This window comes from Amphibalanus amphitrite, unplaced genomic scaffold, assembly GCF_019059575.1.
Source record: "Amphibalanus amphitrite isolate SeventyFive unplaced genomic scaffold, NRLGWU_Aamphi_draft 000038F_arrow, whole genome shotgun sequence".
In the NCBI taxonomy this organism is placed as follows: Eukaryota; Metazoa; Arthropoda; class Thecostraca; order Balanomorpha; family Balanidae; genus Amphibalanus; species Amphibalanus amphitrite.
Genome location: NW_024881534.1, coordinates 616,866 through 639,250, shown reverse-complemented (window position 1 = coordinate 639,250; position 22,385 = coordinate 616,866). Strand labels below are relative to the sequence as shown.

The window sequence follows — 22,385 nt, the reverse complement described above, 5'->3', positions numbered from 1 at the left end:
TCATAGGCAGCACGCTTGACTTTTCCGCGAAGCTCTAGCTTGATCAGGGGCCAAACGGCTGAGCGGGGGGTCCAATTGAACCCCCTATACTATGTTGATTATGCACATTTACAGGTAAAATTCTCACCAGGACACACCAGCCAACATCTGTGCACAATCTGGCTACAATTCTACCTATGGTTTGCCCTCTACGAATAAATACGTGCTAGATCGGAAAAATCCCCACTGTGCGGTGTCCTGACATGCGGTCGACACGGCCCGTGGGAACGGTGGGTCCTCGGGCAGCCCGCGAGAACATGCCGTGTGAGTTTCGAGATGGTAATTCCGCTAAGTGAGCCGGCGTGCTGTGTTTATAATTATCTCCATTCAACGATGGCACGACCGACTGTGTTTACGGCGCTGACATCTCGGCTGGTTCGTTGCTATAGAAGGGGCTTTCCAATGACCTCCAGCGCTCAGTTGTTATAATCAAACTAGCGACGGTGGGGATTTTGGGCAGGCCACCCGGTCGCCTTACAAACTAAACACGAGTGCCTGTGGTCTGTCCACGGCCGCGCCGGCGCCCGGCGCCGCTCGTAGCGCGCGGTGACTCGGCAGGACGGAGGGTCCAGGGTGCGCCGCCCCGCTCACCTTGGAACGGCTGCAGCCGCCAGCTGTTTCGGAGCCCACCGGTCGTGACCGGCAGCCTAATTCTGACACTCTACACCGGCTGAGAGCACGTGATTTCTGACCCGAGGCTGCTCCTCTGCGAAGAAGCCGCGCCTCTCGCGGCGCGGCGTTCCGGAGAGATTCGGAGGCTGCAACCTTGTCGAATCGTGACCATCTCACGCGGGAATCGCTGCCGGCTTCACGGCAGCCATCTCGTGTGACGTCATAGGGGGTCCGTTCAGGTCACGAGCAGGTCGTGTTCGGCGAACGGTTTGCAGTATCTCCGGCTGGAGGTACCGGGACTCACTGGGCAGGGCGCTTGCCTCCGGTAAGTACACCGGGGACGCGGGCCGGCCGGCCATGTGTGGAGGGCACCGCGGGGGACTGAGGAGGCAGTCGCAAACGAAACATCGAAGGAGACGGAGAGAGGAGAGCGGCGGGACTGGCAGAGGGGAGCCACCGCCGACCAGAGACCTGTATAGAGACCCGCGGGGCGCCGCAACTCGGCCCCACACCAGGTGAGTGAGCGGCGCACGGCGGGTTTCGCCACACCAGAACCTTCTGTATTGCCAGCTGGAAAATGGATCAAACTGGGATGAGAGTTTGCCAATGTTTGAATACATCGACAGACTTCTGGAAAACCCAGTGTAGCCCGCGGGCACGCAAGTGTAAATGTGGATTATGGAGCGAGATTGCATCAGCCTTGGGCCGTTCCACCGGCATCCCCCACTTACCAGATCCGTTAGACTTCAGCTCCGCAGGAAGTGAACTAGCGTTAATTAATGCCATCAGCTCATTACAATTATTCTTTCACAACCGCTCACAGCTGTCGGCAAGGCGTTAGATGATCACACTGCTGCTCGTTTTACCTTGTTCTTCCCTGTGGCGAATTGTGCCGCACCCAGTTGGCACCACAGCCATTCATGATGTTAATACATCACCCGGAAAGTCCGCCACTAATTGCGCACCCACCTCCTCTGAAAGGTCATCGCGCCCGGGCAAACAGGGTCCGGTGAAAAAGCGACGTCTGTGGCCTCCTTTCAAACAAACGGGAAAACACAATGCCCAATGCTCATGAAACTGGCTTTCCAATTAGCGACCTGACCACTTCTGTCCGGTCCTGAATGACAATGCGAAGAGCTTCAAGTTAATTTATTCGGTTTTCCATACCGTTGTCATGCTTGCTGGACACGTTTTTCTTGTCCTTCACCCCAACGCCTCACGGCACCCATCCTTTCCTAGGGTCACCCTCGGTTCCCTCACGTCCAGTCCTGCAGCGATGGTCAGGTCACGGGGTTCGGACCATGTTGCCGGTCTGCGGTCCCCAGCAGGGCCAAGGTCGTGGGAGCTCCCCACGACTCTCTAACCCCGGGGTATCCGGACTAAAGGGTCCAGAGTTCGGGACCGGGCCCGGCTGACGGAAGAGGCGATAGTGAGGCACTAAATTTAACGCATGTTTTGCATCCGGGATAGGTGTAGGAAAATTTTGTGGTGTTGTATTATTGATAATGACGAGAATGTGGAGGGTCCTGTCGCGTCGGTGGTTTGATTGAACTATAATTATCTTTTATTCTTCCTCCGTTGCCGACTTGCCGCCAAAGCTATTTGGTGATGTGTTCATGTTTCCTTGTAAAACGCTGTTTTAAAGAAGAGTACAACAAAATATTGCGTGAATGACAATGGAAACACATGGGCCGTTCCTAGGCAAAATGTACGCAGTCGTGCGTAAAACACGATGTTCTTTGTATGTGGTTTCGACAGACAGTCTCCTAATTGTTGGACTGTTCCGTTTTCCTTTCCTAATACCTAATGATACCGTAAACATAAAACGTCGTCGGCCTCAAGAAAGAGCGAGGGGGAATGTTGCAATGCATTGCGGGCTGTCCTATGAACTCAGCAACAGCCAGGGATGGGTACAACGTGACCAGAAATGCTGTGCCCTACAGTTGACATTGCGCTATTTCCCGGTCACCGTTACATCCTATCGTTATCAGGTTTGAGGACCCAAAATCGAAGTTCATTTTTTTGGGTTCTCTAAAAGTTTCGCAATTCTCGTGCAACTTTGTGGCCTCCCAAAGAGACACGTTTAAAGCACGTTAGTCGCACGCACTGAAGATAACATTAATTTTAAACAATAATTGGAAATGATGGTCTTCAACGCTATCACACATTCACACAGGACAACTATTTTCTTACATGGCCAAGAGGCTTAATTTCGCTTCGATGGCCATTAGCCAGTGTTATTTATGTCTATCGCCCGGGCTAGCTAAAAATTCAATGAATAGATCTAAACCATGAGAACGGAAGGGTTTAGTACCATACGAGAACGATAAATATCCAGCAAGTCACAAAACCACACCTCCGGTCACTGATAACCGCTAGCAATTGACCAAGACAAGGTTAAATATCGCAATACTTCGAGGTTTATATCTCACCAAACTGCGACTGGAATACCTTTTTACGTTCATTTCGGAGGATCGGCTGCTCAATTCGTCACGAGTTGCGTGCAGCTCGCTGTTTCCGAGTCGGTTTACGGTCCGGGGCCCGGGGGGGGGGGGGAGCCGAGAGTTGGTGCGTAGGTGGTGTTCGGCGTGCCCACGAGCTGGCTGCACTGGTGTTCGGTACCTGTGCTAGGCCTGGCGGGTTTTCGGCGAACCTTTCCAGCGCCGGTAATGTCACAGCGTGCCGTCTCTGACGACCGTTGCCAGGCGACTCTGAGACCGGCGCGGCAGTCTCCGTCGTCCTTCTCTGGCGTTCTCGCTCTCCAATGAGGCCACAGCACGGCACGTTTAGGGTTCCTGGCGTGGCGAGGTCGCGGCCGGCCGTACCTACTGCGCGGGCTCAGAGCGGTGCTCTCGATGGGACGTTGCTGTGCGCCGGAGGCGGTCAGCCATTTCGGAGCACCGCTGGTGGGCTGGCAGGGAGAGATTAGAGAACTCACTGGGAGTTTCGGTTCGCTGGCCGTCACTGGGCGCTCTCAGGGTCGGAGCGACACCGCTGAATGAGGGGACGGGCCCCGAGCTGGGATAATGCGCAGCACTCGATTGGGTCCGGCTCCTCGGCGGCCGGCGTGGGTTTCCCAAAACCCGAGGCAGGACTGTGTCAGGAGAACGGCGGCTCATTACTGATTTTCGAATAATTTTAGGTCTGATTCTCACGCAGAAACAATTACAATCGCAATACAGCATATAAAGCAGCAGCAACGTTCGAATGAATCATGTGTATGGTAATATAGTACGAATTATATGACTGCGATATATTTCGTATGATCACTAAATCGCATAGCTTGATCGATCACATCAACCTGATGATTGATCCGTTTCATTATAAAAGCCGACATAAGAAGCAGACAACGAGTGAAAAGCTGCTAACGTGAACGGTGCGGATGATAACCTCGAAAGATACCCTGGATTCCAGTCAAGAGTGCCATTTAGGGCGGAATTAGCTCTCCGAACAGGGAGCTCAGCCGTGAGAAAGCGTTACTGGCTCTAAGATGAGAACCAGTTTCAGTGCGCTTCGAGACCCCCCCCCCTCTTGCCGGACCTGACCGTCATCACGGACATGAGCGAGCATACCGGATCCCGGATCCCAGCAGGACACATGCTGAAATACAGCTTTGAGGAAGGCAGGTTTAATGTTCTAACGTATCAAGTGGTTGTTAGAATTTGTCCCATTCATTGTAGCCAATGGCGGACTGTAAAAACCCACTGAAGGAGAAACCAGTGTCCGGTATTTTGTAAAAGTACCGTCTCAAGTTTTCATCGCAGATGGTGTTTGATGTGTCGAAACTAAACTGCCGTCAGCTTTCCATTAGACCGGGAGTGTCATTAGCATATCGACTACATGCCCGGAGGATAGTCCTTATCCGCCTCACGTTCGCGATCGAACCTCCCCGACTACATCCACACGCAATGCACAAACAGCACCGTGATTCAGAGTCCCGTGAATGCCGGCGTGATTCAGACCATTCACGCCCACTTATCCCGAACACAAACAACCTATAACGCAACGCGTCACGTCGAGATACTGACACAGCGTGACGTGCGCACGACAGCTCTGCCATCACGCCGCGCGACGCGTGACGTGACGGCGGGCCGGCCGTCTGGCTCGTGTCACCATGGCGCGTCACGAGCCGGTGTGACGTCACGTCCAGCCTGGAGGCCTCTGGGTTGGTCTGGGGCAGTCTGGCAGTCCCGCTGGCCATTCCAGCTGGTCTGTGGCGTCGACAGGTGGTTTATATAGTTTATACTCAAATAGCAGGCGCTGGGAAGCATCAAAACGCCGCCGTGCCGTCACATGGCCTATAGCCCTGACAGCGTGGCAGTGTCATGGCACTAGCGACGTGCTGCTAGCAGTCACCAAGGAAGGGGATAACCTGAGGCGAGCAATGTATCCAAAAGACCACCAAAAAGACAGAGGATGGACGATCCATCTGCCCCTGCATGCCCGCACGTCAGTTTCCTGGCGCGGGCCCGGGCCTCACCACAGCTCTCGGCGCCCGTTCGCCAGGCGTGTCTTCCCGTTAGGACCGCTCACTGAGCCGCCGAGCAGAGCCGACTGGGCCGTTGCTGCTGCGATGGGACGGCGGCACTGGTTGGGCCCGGTCGTCCCAAAACCACCGTGACTGTGGGAAACGCCCCGACGGAGGCTGGCTGAGGCGCGCGCCGGTTCAGACGCCTTCGCCGCCGCTGGTGAGGCCATTAGGCCATTACCTTGGATACGGCTCAGAGCACCAATTGGCCTTATACCACCGAGGAAACGGTACAAGGTATCAACTTATTTGAATCCGAACTGTGGAAAACAATCGTAACTATGACACTCCTAGGTTATGAGCGCACTGGTTGTTGGCGAGGATTAAGTAACAAAACACCACATACCTTGCGCCCAGAAATAATGGCATTCAGGGGCATAAATACATTTGATGTTAATAACAGAATGAGCTGCATACCTACGTGTAAAAATGCAACTGGCATTTCAATTCCTATAGACTGCTTTTCCAGTGACAATGCTACGAATTACAATATAATATCCTGTTATGGGATAAGAATATCAAGAATTACAGATGAGATCTCGCCGATCGGTCAGACGGCTGGGCGACGGGCAGTGAGCCGGGCGTCGGAGCGGCATTCGTGGCGCCCAGGCGGCCAATTAGGCGCGCCACACGCCGCCGCCGTGCGCCACTTGTCTCTGAATCGGGGCCAGTGTTCCGGCGTTTACCGAGCGGCGGCCACGCCCCCGCCGGCCGGCCGGCCGGTCCCGTGCCGCGGGCCAGGCCGGTCCGGTCAGCCCCGAGGCGTATCTGGGCCGCACGCGACTCACCGGCCCACCGCCAGCGGTGGTTCCAAGCGGCTCCAACCGACTCCCCGCCGAGCGGCCAATGCCACCCAACCAGCCGCCCGCCGATCTGCGCACAGATGACGGCACGGCCGATGGCTGCTGACGTCACTGACGGATTGTCACACAGGCCGGTCATCAGCGGGCTGAGCACTCTGCTTAGCGCAGCTGAGCGTCAAACTTGTCGACAGATATGGCGGTTACGCAGTCTGGTTCTAAGCTCTCGCTCTGGACCCAGGCGCGTTAGTCCCCCCCCCCTGCCTTGTCCTTCAATGCACGTACGCACATTGTGACGCAATCGAGCGAAAGTGCGTGGTCGCCTGCGTCTGTCTGTGTGTAAACAGACGCACTCGATCAAGCGGAATAATGCACGAAATTTCCGGATAGAACTGGATTTGACGGAACACGACGACTGCGTCATCTTTTGCCGTGAGGAAGGATAAAGATGTGAGCGCGTGACGACTTTGAATGGTATGATGAGGAAGGATGACAGGCCGGATTATTCCAGTATCGTGGGAGGTCGGAACCAAAGTGGAGATCTAAAGAGGCAGATTTGAAGGCCATCGAATTTGCGACAAGGTCGTGATTCTGTTATAAAGCATCCAGGGTTCCTTTTGCCGTGGACGGCTGCACTTCAAACGGTTTAACACGTTGAATCGACTCAGTCGATTATACGCTAAAACGCACTAAATAAATTCGAATCTTGCAGTTACGCCCTTAGCACATGTGACTATTAACGGACATTGTCAAACATCTTTGCTACGTCTCGCGTCGCTGCAGGAGGAACAGCTTGTCAACATCCTTCTTATATACGGGTACTTCCGCGTCAAAGGTCGAATAGGTCTTTGCAGCTTCCTCTTGACAATGATGTGGTTTCCTCCAAGGCGGAAGGCGCCTCTTTCTCTTCTTCCCAGAAAGACTATAACATCTTTCTGCTGTCTGCAAACTTTCTGCGGTGAATGACGTTCGTAGTGTCCCTCAGTCGGTCACATTTCCTTTCCTCCTTTGAATTGGAAATGACAGGGTGAAAGGGTACAGCCATATCCATCAACGGCAAAGAAACAAGCGACGAACAAGGAAAACTGCATATGTTCCTAGGTGGTACGTCAATCGCACATTATTTTACGACACTAAATACCCTGACCTCAACCCTCTTAGCTGATTAACAACCCGATTCATTTGCCACTGATTCACCTCATTCACGGAAAACCGGCACCAACTTCTACTCTCTGCAAAGCTGCGTAGGTGTTCGGCGCTAAGCAGCCGTGTGAACTGTGACACACGAGAGATCTACGCCACGATTGTCAATGCCGCGGCACTTTGTCCGCCAGCGAAGGCAGACTCAGCTGGCGACAGAGGCCGTGTGACTCTGCGGCCAGTGGGACGAGATTCCACGGTTAGCCTCAATCTTCCACTCTCCAGTCGCCGGTGCGAGCGCCGCGCTCGGCTCGTGACGCCTAGTCAGAGGTGTGAACGGATGGGTGACTCGGGTGGCCCTTCGTGAGCTGCTAAACGGATGGGTAGCTTACCAGCTCGGACTGTGGGAGACTATGTAAACGGCTGGACGGCCGGCCCTCTGTGGACTCTGAGGGCCCGTCTCGGTCGCCACATCGTGTCACCGCTCCCCAGAACCGGCCGACAAACAGAGCAGTTACGCTGCCGGTCCCGGAGATGGATCACCCTCCGCGTGTGGAGGTCGGCCCCAAGCAGGTAGATGGGATGGCCTTGGTCCCTGACGCCGCGAAAGGAACCCCCGGGCGGCGTGGCGTCCCGTCCCGTCCCTTCCCCGCTGTGTGGGTGATCAGGGAATAAATGAGTGAGGAGCTGAACTAGCCTGCCGAGCGAGGAAACGGACAGTACGCCTGGTGTAGCAACAAAATGCAAAAGTTCGTTTTGGGGGCGGATATAAACATTTGTGTGTTGTTGCCAAACTAGATGGAAAATGTTTACCAAAATAAGCCCAATCTAAGGTGCAGAGTCTCGTGCGTCTTGCTGTTACGATGTCCGAGTGACCGTTAGCATAGTATTCGCGTTATTCTCGGTTTTGTCGAAAAAGAATACCTACCACGCAGTTTGCAGAGGGCTGTACCTACAGGTGAAATGCTGTGACAATCAGCCGCCGTAAAGATCCGTAACCCTTGCCCCCAACAGCTCCACCTAGTTGAAAGAAAGCGGGTAAGTATGAGAGTTATTCCGACAGCTCGCCTGCCCCGCCCGACAGTGAGGTAGCAAGCTAGGGTCGCCACTATATCGCCCAGATGGACTGAAATGCGAAGGACAAAACTGTCAGGCATTCACTGTGCTGCATCACCTGTCAGTTGGATAAAGGTGTGGGGACCAAGGTCCGGTGACTATGTAGTATGTAGCCAATTATGGCCACGGCAGCTTTCTTGGCTGTCATTGCGTGACGAAGTAGGTGGTTAATGGGATTAATCAGACCACGCTCAACTTACACGTTACTTGACAGCTAAGATGCTCGTAAGTCATCACACTCCAACTGTTCGAGAAGCCTATAGCAAAGGTTGATAAAGGGCATTTTTGGGGAGAAACTTATTGATCAGGGATGCAATATTATACTGATTTCAACCAATTCATATTTCTTTTTCGTCTCAAGCAGTTATAGGTACAGGCGAAAGTCACGATGACTCAGTTTTCCTACATCCGTCATCCGTTTCTGGGCTGAGCATGGTGGGTCCGTCGTCTTTCAGTGAACCCAGAGTCCAATTTAAACTCGTCCATTGCAATGCAGCAATGGATCATGCCAACTTATGAGCCCGTGGGAGCATCCCAGCCATCCCCTTGATTACGCAACGCAGATATCTCCAGAGGCACAATTTTAAAATCTCATGACGAGCATCGGTTTGGAGGGATGCAACAACTGTAGCAACCCTGGTGGTTTGCTGTTTTTACCTAGACTCACCGCCGACCACGATTAGGGGAGCTCTCGGGTTTTGCAATGGGAAACTGGTGGTGCATTCCACGGGTGGTTGAATGCTCCAGATATAGCGGCAGCATTCCCGGCTTTTTGGACTGTAAACAGCATTCACAATCTGAGTGAAACCATCCGAAAGTTGAGCGCTATGGGAATGCTTTCTGATGTCTGGACAGTTGGACGTTAACGAAAGCCTATTGTGCTGCTGCCGTGGCGCTATTGTTAGACGAAGTTCTGGAGAATGAGCGAGGGTGTGTGACGATAAAGATTGTTTATCGTTGCGAGACAAGAGCCACGTGTCACCCCACTTGGTCGCGATTCACGCTTATTTGCATCAGTCGGATGAAGCCATAAAGCGGATCATCAAAAACACGACTTTTCTAGCTTTCGGCATACAACTGAATTATGCGTGCATGTCGAGCAACGGTTCCTAAAGCAACGGCGACCGCACAATATTATTTTCACTGATTTCAGCAAGCGATAGTCAATTAACTGCCCTCGCAGACCGCCACTCCTGTATGAGTCAGTGTCCTGTTACAAGCAGTCTTCGCGCCATTTTTCGCCCATCGCCAAACCGTTTTCTGGCGGTTTCCTCCATAACGCACAGGGAGGCGGACGTGCGCGATAGATTCGCGTGGGCCGTGGGCAGCTCGACGGCTGTCAGTTTTCCTCTGCCCAGTCGGCCCGGGCCCGGACACCGACCACCTTGGGCGGTCACCGTGATCGTGACGGCGGCTTCCGGCGGCTTTGTCAGGTGATTCGTGCTGTCATTTTCCCATCATTGACGCCGGACCTTCCTGCTGAGACAGGACCGGATTGGACCGGCACGTCGCCATCAGTGGAGTTGAGTTCGGGGACTTGCTTCTACCCTCCATGGAAACCGAGCTGGCGTGATTGCCCGACGCATTTCTTGTATATGTCAAAAACCGCCGCCCACTAGAGCAAGTCAATAAACCCTTCTAGCAGCTGGGCTTCGTGAAAGGTCCAATAAGCACCTGGTCTGGATTCTAAGGGATATGGTCTGAAACTTGGTCCACCAGCCAAAATCTCCACCGTCCTTTACCGCTGCCCGTCTGACCGTCTGTCTTTTCTCCGCAGAACTCTCCGCTGTCAGCTGGTGAGATTAGGTAACAGCGTAGTCTCTGGAAGGACAGCCGAATCTCGAGCCGCCGTCCGTCCAGCCGCGACACTCTGTGTGACGTCACCGGTCTGAAGTGGGCGGCGGTGTGACGTCACTGCTGCGGCGCTGCTGGTCCGCTCGGCCAGGTAGGCGGGCGGCGCGCCGGCCGTCGGCAGTTACTGCGCCACGACCACCGGCGCCGGTCGAGAGCTCCGAGCGAGCAGCGAAAGCGACGAGAGACGATAGTGAGGCGAAGTTCTCGGGACGAACTCGGAGCGACGCAGTGAGAAAACCAGCGTCAGTGAAGCGAAGGAATTGTGAACGCGTCTGCAAAGACAGCGAGTGGATTTCGATCGTTGGCGTCTTCGGACTGACATCCCGATCCGAGATGGCCAGCTCCTTCATGTCACGCCTGACGCGCCGCTGGAAGAAGAACTCGGTGGACATTACCGAGGAGGACCCCACCTTTAAGACCGTCTACCTGGGCAATACCGTCACCCAGTGGGCCAAAGGTAAGCCGAGAGGCGACCGCACATCACCCGGTTTAGAAACTAGCTCCAGTAAGTAGTACCTGATCATAGGATTGGAAAGTGTGGTAGAGTAGGAAGAAGACAAGTGGAGGCTAACCACTCTCTTTCCTTTAATTCGATTGGGCGTGGCTTCTGAAAAGACAATAGCACATACCATGAGGTTTTGTAAGTTACATAACGCGAACCCTCAACCTTGTAATAACCTTGGGCAGCCTCATGCTGGGATAGTTATGGTAGTTATGAGGCGCCATTTTCTCGCCAGCATAATTGGAACGCGGATCGCATGCGGTTGTTTGGAAAGTGACACGTTACACTGCTCCTGATGCTAAAGCTGACCACCGACGTGCACAAGGTGAAAGTGGCCTATAGACAATGTTGGCTGATGGTATGGCTGAACCGCAAATCTTTTTTGAACTGGGCATTCCAACAAATCGCAGGAAACTTGTATCAACGTTTCGTGAGGTCAGTTCTTTGTGGCTCCCGTTGTCATCGCGCGCAGTGCCTTACATCGACCACGGCCGCTCGTTTGTGGCAATTCTTTGCCCTGGAATGTGGGCTTTGTCATATCACTCGCAGCAGCACATGTGACACTCGAATTCTGAGGACTCCATCGACTCGTCACGTGTTCGCCTTTATATGGCCGACTCGGTACCCTCTGCACCAGTTTTCCCCTTGTATTGTTCACCGCCCAAAAGCAACACGCCACATCGATCTATATGGACATCGCTCAAGCCTTAGGTGCGACGTTTTTGTGCAAGCTGGGCGAGTGCTGGGTCAAGGCGCATCGAGGCGGATCGTCGTGTGCCTGGCACTCTCCCGCCCTCGGGCTGTCTGTCCGGCGCTTGTACGAGTTGTTGGGCCGTAAATCGGCCGCCTGGTGATCAGGACAGGATGGGCGAGCTGGTCCGCGGAGGCCGGGCAGAGAGAGACGCTAGGGCCGGTCGTATAACGCCGGCTGGCGTCCGCCCCAGGCGGGTCCGCTCGGCTGCCGCCTGTCATGTGCACACCGTGTGCATCGTGTGCACGGTGCAGACGATGCACCGGGCCAGGTGGGGGATGCACCGTGTGCAGAGGGACGGCCGGGTGGCGGAGGCGACCGCGGTGGGGTGGTCTCCGAAGACTGGTGCGGGAGCCGCGAACCAACTGCTGTGGTGGTTAGGATTTGGAACAGAGAGAAGCATAGCGAATGAGGTCGCTGGGAGTTCTTTTAGAGGACATCACATCGAACAAGGATGGAGAAAAGGGTGGTGATGCGACGGGCAAAACTTCTTACCCGAAGCCAAACGAAATATGTTTTGCGGGGCCTGAACGGGAATGCTGCAGAGTGCGCAAGACGACTGACTGTTCCATCGTAGGTAACGGTTGCCAGGTGTTCATTAGTTCAATTTGTACACTTACTTACGGACTGATAAAGGACAGGCCATGCTTATACAATGCATCATTGGCAGTCCATTCAATAGGTGTTGCTGACGAGGGAAAACTAGTCAGCTGTGTACAAGGACATCAGACATGTATATTGTATGTCCTGAGTCATGCCTTTCATTTGCGGCGAGTGATTCACACGTAAAATGGTAATATACAGCGGAACGCAGCCAACAAAAGAAAAGCACGGTATGACTCACGTCGGAAAGTGAGCACTCATCTAGTTTGCAAAGCATGAATCGCTCCCGCAGCTGACCAGAACTGACTCATCGTCTCATGCGGTCGATTGTCTGTGATCCATGAATCGACCCAGAATGGGACATGATCTGCTCAGCACGGACTCAGCGGGCCGTACTCCATTCTACAGAGGCCACCTGGGTCTGTAGCAGTGCTCTCCGGGATGTCAATGTTGCAGCGCGGCCGCTCGTCCCCCCGAGCCTGTCGTGGTGCTGCCGTCGTATCGTCCGACCATCAGAGCACGCTCTCACGACAACAGGTTTTCGGTGACGCAAGTCTTCTTTATCGTCCCACCACGCCGCCGAGCTTCCCAAAGCCGTCTGGATCGCTCAATTTGCTCGCTCGGACATTCGCCTGGCTGCCCGGCCGGTCATTCGGTCCCACGCACGCTCAGTTCGCTGACCAGTCGGGCGGTGGGCGAGTTGAGTTGTGTTCCCGAAAAGGTAAGGCTCGCGTCACCGATGTGGCTTCGCAGAACGGACGTGACGTCAGCCTCGTGAAGCCGTGCCGTGCCGTGGTGAGTCGGGCGGTCAACATGGGGAGATGTGAGCAGATACAGGCCTGTGGTCTCACGAGGGCCAGACTCAGCGGGCTGTGGTACGTCGGATTAGGCCTTGGAAACAGCACTGGCTACGCAGTAGTGTGGGTTCGCAACAGCACTGATGGTTTAAATATTGTTGGCTGCGAGAGCGCAATATTTGCTACGAGAACCGGCGGTGCTGCGCAGTTCTGACCCGCTTTCCGAGTGCGTAACGACTTTCCGCGTCCCCTCGAAGTCGAGAGGCGGAAGGCAGTCAGTTCGGCATGTTCGCGCAAGGCCAAGGTGAGCCGGTGCTCACTTTCCTTCCCGGCGACTGCTTGAAGTAGTCGGGAGGACAAACACACTTATGAGCTCTACGCGAGGCGTTTTTTTTTTCGCTAGCACCGGTGCCTCTGAGCTGCTCATGGGAACAGACTGTCGTCCTGAGACGGTCAAATGTCCGCTCTGGCAAGGTCAGCGGCTGAAACCAGTCCCGGATAGTACTTCCCGATGTGTGCCGCTATCTCGCGATCTGAACAGGAAGTGATCCTCCTGAATTACAAATAGAGGCGCAGGGTTCATGTCCACCTGCCTCCGCGCCCCGGGGCGGTCCTCTGAGTCTCAATGACAGCTACCAGCTGGGTTCATCCAGACTGGCTTAACCTATTCCAGACAGGAAGCCTGAACGCTATTGATTTGGCCTCAGAGTGGCCATCGATGAACCATGCAACCAGCCGGAGGCAGACATTGCAGACTGTCTCTGGGTACCTCTTCAGCCGCATCAGGCACGAAGCGGCGCGGTATCCCACAGTCTCGGCAAATTTATTTGACAGCCAAACTGGCAACTCCTATTGACCCGAGGCTCTGGGTGACGGATCGGCCGTCCGATCGACCCGCACGCCACTAGCCGTTGCTCGGCGGTTGTGCCGGCCCATGGCCACACGCCGAGCTAAGCCTGGAGTCACGCTCGTGACCAAAGCCGACTCTGTCGACACTCACGAGCCCGTCGTCTGCGTCCTCTCGTGAATGGCCGGACGGCAGCTGCCGCTCGGACTCGTGACACCGGCGTGTTTACCGATCCGCCCCTTGCCTCACCGCCACAGGGGTGTGTTGCCTCACCGCGGCCCCCGTTTGTCGGTGTGGTAACCGATGACAGTGGCACGCCTCGGCGCCGTGCCGCGCGACCCTCGGCGTGACCGGCGGCGACAACAGGGCCGTACGTCGCCCTGAACTGTCGCCGGTCGACATCGACCGTCTCTCGCCCGGCTCCGACACCGGCGTCCAATCGGTCACCGTGCCGCGCACCGCACAAGACGGCAGAATGCAGTCGGACGAGTAACCGGGCACGTCTCTGCTGCTGCGATTGCAGGGGCACCCGCCTGCAGCGCTGCAGAGACGGCCGACAGGCGGCAGCGCGCCGTATGCGGTGTTGTGAAGAGGCGTGCCGCCGGACTTTGGCGATAAGCCCACTGTGCAGATAGGTCATAATACCGTTGGTATGCGGCTGAAGTTAAAATGCAGTGGGAGATTGGGTGTCGTGGCGGCATAATTGCACTTCGTGATTGTTCTTACATCCTGTTCATGAATGTCAATGATGTTAGGGAAATGTCGCCGGTAATCTGATTTTCCACGGCACGAGACTCGGTTCTCTGAAACTTTCTGTCCATATTCTCTGACAGAGATAAATCATGTCTCGGTGCGTACGTCCTGCTGAACATTTCAGGCGAGCTTATCCCATTGTCCAATGACGGCTCAGATGAGATCCGACAGGCCCGCGCAGCTGCCCAGCTGTCCGCTCGCTTCGATGATCTCATCCATCACATAGTGGGAAACACGTCCCGCGAGCGCCATTGTCATTCATGTGTGTTAATATCAGCAGCAGCCGCCCCACGACACTCATCTGCCTCGGTGCTAAGCGACCTCGGGCGTCTATAAATTTATTCAGCAAGTCCCAAAAGCGCACATAGCGGCCAGGTGTTCGGTCAACTGACGAACGTTGCCCTGGAGAGTCTGGGCGTGGGCAGCCAGGAGCCAGTTCCCACGTCTCACTTCCTGGTGTGCCTACTTCCCGCCGCGTGTCACCTCGCTGTGTTTGTCACCACCGCGGGGTGTGAGCCAGGCACGCGACCGGCCTCACCCGCCGCGCCTCACACGCCACCCACGCCTTCCCGTCTGGCGCGACGCACCCCGAGACAGAGGTCACTGCCTGGGAAGTGCGCCGAGATGCGGAAGGTGGTCCTGGGACGGCCCGCGGAGGTGTCCAAGAAGTGTTCTCGAGCACCCGTCGGCTCAAGGCCAGCTCCCCGTATGGCGTGATGTGCTCCAAGGCACACCGGTGTACTTCCGCGAATGGCGCGGAAGTGACGCCGGATTATCCCGTCGCTAATTCCAAGTTTTTGCCACGACTCTAATGTCGAGCCCAGACGGCGAGATGAGCCACCCTCTGCTGCTAACCTTTAGTTTACCTACTGGCTCCCCGCTACTACTAACAAAATAACTATGCAAACGCAACTCGCTTTGTTACGCGCGTGTCAAAACCTCTGTAATCTACTATGGAGACTCCTTTCGCCGTCCACCAGCTGACGCTCATTGTTGTGCCTTGTGTTGCAGGCAGTGGCAGCGTTGACAAGCCTCTGGCCACGCTGTGGCGAAACTACTGCCAGTCAACCAAACCCGACATCGAGATGCGTGTCACCATCGCGGTCTCCGGTCTGAAGGCCACCACTCGGGAGCACGGTCTCACCGAGTACTGGAGTCATCGGGTCACCTACGCCTACGCACACCCCAACTACCCTAAGGTGAGCTGACGTAGCAACGAGCGAAGCCCTACTCCCTATAGCAGAGAGCCGTGAGTTACGCGTCGCTGCCTACGCTGTGTTCTGCGCGCGATGTTTCGTGAGGTACTCCACTATCCGAGCGTGACTCGGCACAACAGGTTGTGGAGCCGGAGACGTTAACTCCATCAGTGTCGTGCTCGAGATAGGCGGCCGGTGATTGGCTGATGTCGAGACAGAGCAGGGCCCGTTCCCCTCGGGGAAGTCATGACCTTGCTCTCTGCAGCTAGGAAGGCAGCGTCATGCTGACTTCAGCTGATTCGCAATCGGTGAGCGGCTCCGGCCCGGCGACCGGTAGGGCTTGGTTTGCGGCCCTGTGATAGGCTCCTTAATTTGCCGTCCCTCTCCACCTGACCTCGGGTGTGACAGGCGCTCTAAGAGCCCGCCGTCCGCCTTGTGCTGGCTGACAGCGGATCGGACAGCAACAAGAGACTGAGAGCCGGAGAGAGCCGAACGGAAGAGTTGAGCGTATAATGCACCGGCCTTCAGAGCCGCGAGCCGCCTCTCCCGGCTCGCGGGGCTGCCCCACGATCGATCGCAAGGCTGGGTTAGTGGCCGAACGGTTGTCGCAGTCCCCGACGCGCTATGACCGGGGCTGTCCGTTCTGCCGACGTACAGGTAAATATCAGCCTGTCACGCCTTCGGGGGGGGCATAGTCTCCCGTCGGCGTAAGTCACATGTGTGCCGCGTGTCTGCCAGGTGTGGGCCGCGTGTCTGTGTGTGCGCAGCGATAGCGTCGCGGTGGTAATATTGCCGCAGCGAGCTCGCTCGTCGGCCGGTCCGTGTCGGTTCGGTGTGCCCTGTCGGCCGGCTCGCTTCATGTGATGGAGAACTCTGATACCACCGTCGGCGAGCCTGCGGGCAGGGCGGCGCCACGCCCGAAAACTCCAGACCTTGGCGCTGTCGTCCTTGCGCACTTGCAAGGTCACGAAGAGCGGCGCGTCGGCGCGGCTTTGTTGTGGCACGCTCTATTTTCGTTGCATGTAGGTCAGGTCGGGCAGCGGCGCGCTGCGTGTTCGATGCCGTTTGATCTGCCGGAGGTGGCGTGGGCGGAGAACGATCAGAGCCGACGCGCCGCGCCCCGCTCTGTGACCGGTCAGTGGGCGGGCACCCCGCTCTGATTGGAGCCGAGGGCGGGGCCGGCACCTCGATCGGCCCCGACACCCTCCGCCCCTGCGCCCCGCTGGGGCCGCGTGGGCAGGCGGCCGGACTCGGTTAGGTCACCCTGCAGAGTGACCGTTGACCACCTAATGACGGGCACGCCACACCACTAGCCAAGAATGACAGGCTCCAGAACGAGCCAGCGCCAGGCGTGTGCTAAATTTACCCCGTCATCCTCGACTTTATTTAGCCGTCGGTTTACTTTAGCGGCCACAAATGTTGCGTGACATCTGGCAGTCCCTGGGCGGCAGCCGACTCCTGCGCAGAACCACGACTCAAATGTACCGTGCGAGCGGGCCGTGTCCGCCAAGTTTGTGTCATAAAACATCCCGCCGGACCAAAGCGCCTGCCAACATTCTCCTCGCTGTGATGACTGGGATCAAGGTGGATGCGGTGCTCGTTTAGCCGGGACAGACACGAGATGCACGGCCGCAGATCTGTCGTCGTGCCGACAGAATCAAACGCACACCGGCCACTGATGTGACCGGCTGCGGAAAGCGGGCTTGGCATCAGCTCGGTGCAGATGCACCGAGGCGGGTGGTTTTGAAGCGCAGATCAGACGTCCAGAGTCGTCGGGCCGGTGAAGCCTGGGTACGAGACGGTTGTCAAGCGCGTCATGCGGTGCCGGTTTTGTAACCACAGCAGCACGACAGTCGTAGGCTCCTGGCGCCTATCACTGAGGGAGTGCCGTACTGGCAGGAGCGAGGGCTTAGCTGACGCCTGATGCGCAGCTACGGCCGGTGTTGATATTTGATTGTGCACGTGTGAGCTTTGAACGGCACAATCAGACGTGGCTCAGAATGAGTGAACCATGTCCGATACTCGATCGCTCTGACGTATGCCCGGCACAGCCAGGTACGGTGAGCTGACACAAGTACATACATAGGTACTGCACACAGCCGCCTACATAGCGCAGTGCTCCTGCATTGGTCAGTATAGCGTGTCTGGTGTTTGGTGTCCAGCGGCCGTGCAGAGACCACCTGGGGCTGAATCAGCGGTGCGCCGACACCAAATTCGCAACGGAATTTGGCCGACGTCAGTTCCGCCCGCGGCTGCGGGGAGTGGCTGTCTGCTCTGTCAACAGAGTCGGGGCCGGCGCCAGCCCAACAAACACCCAGCCAGGACCTTGCCCGGCTGAGAGCATCATCCGTCAGTCGCCCACGCCGAGGGACCACGAGCCGCCCCTGGGCGCCCGCTCCTAATGTCCCCGGTCCCAAACGGCGCCGCCGCCTGCGGCGCCGCCCGCACTCCGATGGTTTTGCCAGAGCTCGGTGATTTTGTGATGTTTTTTCAACGGTATGATCGGCCGGGCGCGGAGCAACCTTCGCCGCCATGGGGCGGCGCTGCGGCACCCATGACACTCCGCAGGCAGCCAATCGTGCGGACGGCTGGCGCGACAAATTGGCGCTAGCGCGGGTAAAATGTGTCCGTGCCGGCCCTGAGTCACCGCCGCTCGAGCACCATTCAGTCGGTCCGGCTGTGCCTGGTGGCGGGCAGCTCGGCCAGGAGGCCACGCCGGGCACGAGCGGCCGCCGCGGTCACGGAGCAACCGTACTAAGCCGGACGTGACGAGTGCCGCGGTGCCGGTCGTGGCTCGGCTCGGGCACAGTTCGGGTACGGCCGATACTGCTGTTCGGTCAGCTCCGCCCGGTCTGCGGACTGGTACGGACCTTCACCGGCCGGTCAGCTGACTGGCACGGAGTGACTCGGCCGGAGAGCGGGCGGTCGTACCCATCCATGACTGTCGGCTATGTCCGATCATATACATAGGTCAGCTAACTGGTACGGACCGACTCCGCCGGGTTGAGCCATCGTATTTACCGGCACAACGTCAGGCCCGGTCCGTCTGTCCGTGACTGCCTAACCCATCGGTCCGCCACCGACCAGTTTCGACCGGTCCGCCGGTGGTGTGGCCCCTGTTCCAGCCCCCCCCCCCCCCTCATGGGACTCGAACCAGGCCGCAGTCCATCTGCCGCTGCGCTGTTTCGTCTATCGAGTCACGAGATCCTGCTTTCGGCCGGCATAGCACCACCGTGCGGAGATATGTCCGGACTCTGGCAGTGAAAATATGTCGGAGACAGGCTGTGGGCCGTTAGCCTAATTCAGCCCAACTCAACGACCGGCACTCAGCAGACACTCAGGAGTCATTTGACAAACATTCAGCTTACATGTCGCCGACGCGAGACGATATTCAGCAGACGTCTGGCAACTTATCTCGCTGTCCAATCCATGGTTTGTGCCAGCCGCGCCTGCCTCGTCCGGCGACCAAATCACATGCATAGAAATTCATGAGCCGGCGAGTTTTTATTCCATTCCGGCCTCACAAGACGTATCTATTCACCGTGACGGCCTCAGAATTAGGTCAGGTCGACCGCCATGAGCAGTGAGCCGCCGCGCTAAGCCCCGCGCCACCTCTCACTAAACCAGAGCGGGCTGGTAGCTGGAAAGATAGTCGTCTATCCCGCCCCATATGGTCGGCTGGTCGACTGACATACCGTCACGGCCCGCTCGACAAACGCGTTTCGGTTCGCCGGTCGCACGAGGTGGATTGATGCTCCTCTCATCAGTTCGAGACGTCCGCACTTGGGAGGCGGGCGAGTGGTCGTTCCGCGCTCGCTCCAGACGCGCCACATGCCGGGACTTTCTCCGGGGCTGGCTGTCCGGTCTGCCAGCGCCAAGCGGAGCTGGTGACACATTGTCCCGTCTCGCCGGGGAGGCCGGGCCGGTCCGCCGGGCGGCGGCGGGCCGCGGCTCACCACCGCGAGCGCCGAGCACGCACGCCTCACCGCGAAAGGTGCGACCAAGGTCGCGTGCGGCTGTCTATGTATGGGCGTCGCCCCCACCTCGAGGCCGCTGCGGTCCGCCGAGGAACGCCGAATTCGCCGCCAGCCGCCGCCGAGAATCGTTTGAAGGGTGGAACGTGTCAAAAGCTGTGGGAAATGCATGCACTTTGCGACTGTAGCTGGACAGATTCAGGGCCTTAGGATAGTGATCAAACTTGAGTGGTGAGACGTTAAGATCGTGGGAGCTGAGGCGTTGGTTAATTGGTTAAGTGAGGCCAAACTCCTCAGGCGTAGATGTCCTTGAGGCTGAAATCGATTGGTTCGTCAGACGAATGATGGAGCATCTCTTTGTGTGGCGCACGATACTGAACACGACCGTTTTACGAGTTTCGACTAATGCATACCTATGTCATGACCTCTCCACTGACCATTGCTGTTGGTCCGTCTCACGTGAGATCGACACTTGAGGGCTCAGTCGTGATGTGTTCTGTTTTAATATCCTCGTTTAGATCATAACTTCTCTAGAAGATGTATCTGTCCGTTCTTGGTTCGTTCATACCTGTTCCACCTGAGTGCAGACATTATTTGAAGCGCGCCGGTTTTCCCTGCATTCTTGTCAATCCTGTTCTGCGTTTGCCCGTCTTGTCCAATCCGGACACTGGGACCGGACACCGGGCGCCGTATATGTCCGCTCCACCTGCTCTCAGACCCGTACCTGTTTGGCTGAGACACTTTCCCAGGCACGCGCGCCGGTTTCTCACCATTGCTTGAGTGCCGACTGTTTAGACGCCGACAGTTCCCAGCGCTGTGATTCTGACTTGTCTCTCCTTTGTCCGCAGCTCTTCTGCTGGGTGTACCGCCACGAAGGACGCAAGATGAAGCCGGAGCTGCGCTGTCACGCGGTGCTCTGCTCCTCCGAGACCAAGGCGCGCCTGATGCAGCGACTGCTCACCGAGAAGCTGCACCAGGCGTTCGTCGAGTTCAGGAAGGAGAAGCAGCTGCGGCAGAACGCGCGGCTGTCGGTGGTGAGCGTGCTGTACCCCAGCACCCCGGCCAGGAAGGTGGCGCTGGCCAGCGGCGGCGCCAACTACCGACCGCCCCTGGAGCGCAGCAAGAGTGCGCCCAAGCTCAGCAGCATCGAGGAGGACCGCGACGGAGAGGAGAGCGAGGCGCGCGAGGAGGAGCGCCGCCGCGCGGCCACCCAGTCGGCGATGCCGCCGCGGCCGCGCGCGCTCAGCGAGCCTCTGGTGCCGCCGCCGAGCGTGTGCTCGCACCCGCAGGCGGGCGCCGGCTCGGGCGCCGACTCCGACACCGAGTCGGACACGGGCTCGGAGCGCAGCGGCACCAGCGTGCCCAGCGACCCGACCGCCGACTCGGACTGCGAGACGACCGACACGGTGCTGCTCCAGTCAAACGGGCCGTGCCGCGTCTACCACGTGCGCCGCGGCTCGCCCGTCGAGCGCCGCCTCAACGACTGCCGGCTCCAGGTGCGCTGCCGGCTCGACGACGAAGCCATGCACCACCAGTGGACGCGCGCGTCGCACGATGACATCGACGACAGTGCCAGCGACGAGAGCGGCTACGCGGAGGAGGTGACGAGGGCGGCCTGAGGGCGCCGCGCCGGTCACTTGTCGTTGTGTTGAGATGTTGTGTGCGAGCGGACGCGCGACCGTTCTTGGGTCGCGCACAGTCTAGTCAGCGCCCCCGCCCCTGTGCGGGCGTCGTTCGTTGTTGTCGGGGCGCCGCGCGACGCTCGAGGAATTTGCGTGCCAAATCTTCACTCCGAGCCGTCTGTCGGGCGGTCGGACTCGGGAGGTCGCGGGTCGGGCCGCTCTCGGGCTGTCCGAGGCGGCCAGGACGCGTCGGCAGTCCCCGGTCGGCAGCGAGGCCGGACGGTCGGCGGCGGCCGGGCTGACCTGAGGTCACCACAGGTCAGCCCGGCCGGTCGCCGGCCGAGTCGGCCCGCTGCACCGCCGTGCTATTTATTGGCGCCTTCGCTCATCCTTGTTTCACTGCTCTGCTGAGCCGTCCATCGCCAGCGGGCACACCGTTCGCCCACATTCAGACTCCGGTCTGACACAGCCGACAGTGAAACTCGGGATGACGCGAGAGGCCGCCGCAGTCCTCGCTGGCTGTCTAAGATATTATCTATCGTGTGTATGTAATGTGCTATCTATGAGATGTGATACAACTAATGTAGGAGTACAAGCGCGTAACAGTGTACAGTTATTTTATCAGTGTCGATGCAATGAAATACATACATGAAGTATTATTTATCGCACATGCTCTTTCACTGGGCTTGATTTATATCAAGGCCGATAAAATGCTACCACACTTTTTATTTTACCACAATATCAGCTCAGAGATATCACAAATGAGACCGAAATATCACAAGGATGAAGGAGTAGAGCTCACCGCCGCGGCGAAGACAGCCTGCCATCGATCCACACACTACTATGTTGCGAGTGCAATGCACTCGGCGCTGCGTTTCGCAACACCGCTGCGTGAGTGAAGGGCCGGCGGAGCGGTCGGCTGAAGCGGGTGACCTCCACCATGACCGGGGCAGCCTCATGGCAACGTACCGGTCTCGCGGCTGTGCGCCGGCCGGCCGGCGGGATTGGGATGGGACAGACGGACAGGCCGACGGACGGGAAGCCCAAGAGGACGGATGGGCGGATAGATGGGATTTCCAGTGGTGTTTTGGTCTGTATAATGCAGATTGCAGATAACTATCATCGGCTGATGTTTGGACAGGGCGTGTGTGTGTGCTCTACGCACACAGAGGATACGAGCTACGCACCAAAAATACCCACACATGGGCCATAAATGGAGATCAGGCCACCAACAATGCGCAGTTCACGGTG

The 22,385-nt window shown here is 57.3% G+C and overlaps 1 protein-coding gene across 1 annotated transcript; it reads left to right on the top strand.

Annotated features, from left to right (window-relative positions):
- Window positions 1-953: 953 nt before the first annotated feature.
- Window positions 954-21,717, top strand: LOC122373130 (protein FAM43A-like). Its single transcript, XM_043350929.1, has 4 exons — window positions 954-1,166; window positions 10,013-10,546; window positions 15,354-15,541; window positions 20,361-21,717. Exons 2-4 carry the CDS (start codon window positions 10,423-10,425, stop codon window positions 21,129-21,131), a joined length of 1,083 nt encoding a protein of 360 aa, XP_043206864.1. The 5' UTR covers window positions 954-1,166; window positions 10,013-10,422; the 3' UTR covers window positions 21,132-21,717.
- The last annotated feature ends 668 nt before the right edge of the window (window positions 21,718-22,385 follow it).

Bases quoted from the DNA above. Each gene is read 5' to 3' on its own strand.
- LOC122373130 (XM_043350929.1), top strand. From the start codon at position 10,423: ATGGCCAGCTCCTTCATGTCACGCCTGACGCGCCGCTGGAAGAAGAAC. The intron at 10,547-15,353 runs GTAAGCCGAGAG...CTTGTGTTGCAG, and splicing joins CGTCACCCAGTGGGCCAAAG to GCAGTGGCAGCGTTGACAAG. The intron at 15,542-20,360 runs GTGAGCTGACGT...CTTTGTCCGCAG, and splicing joins CACACCCCAACTACCCTAAG to CTCTTCTGCTGGGTGTACCG.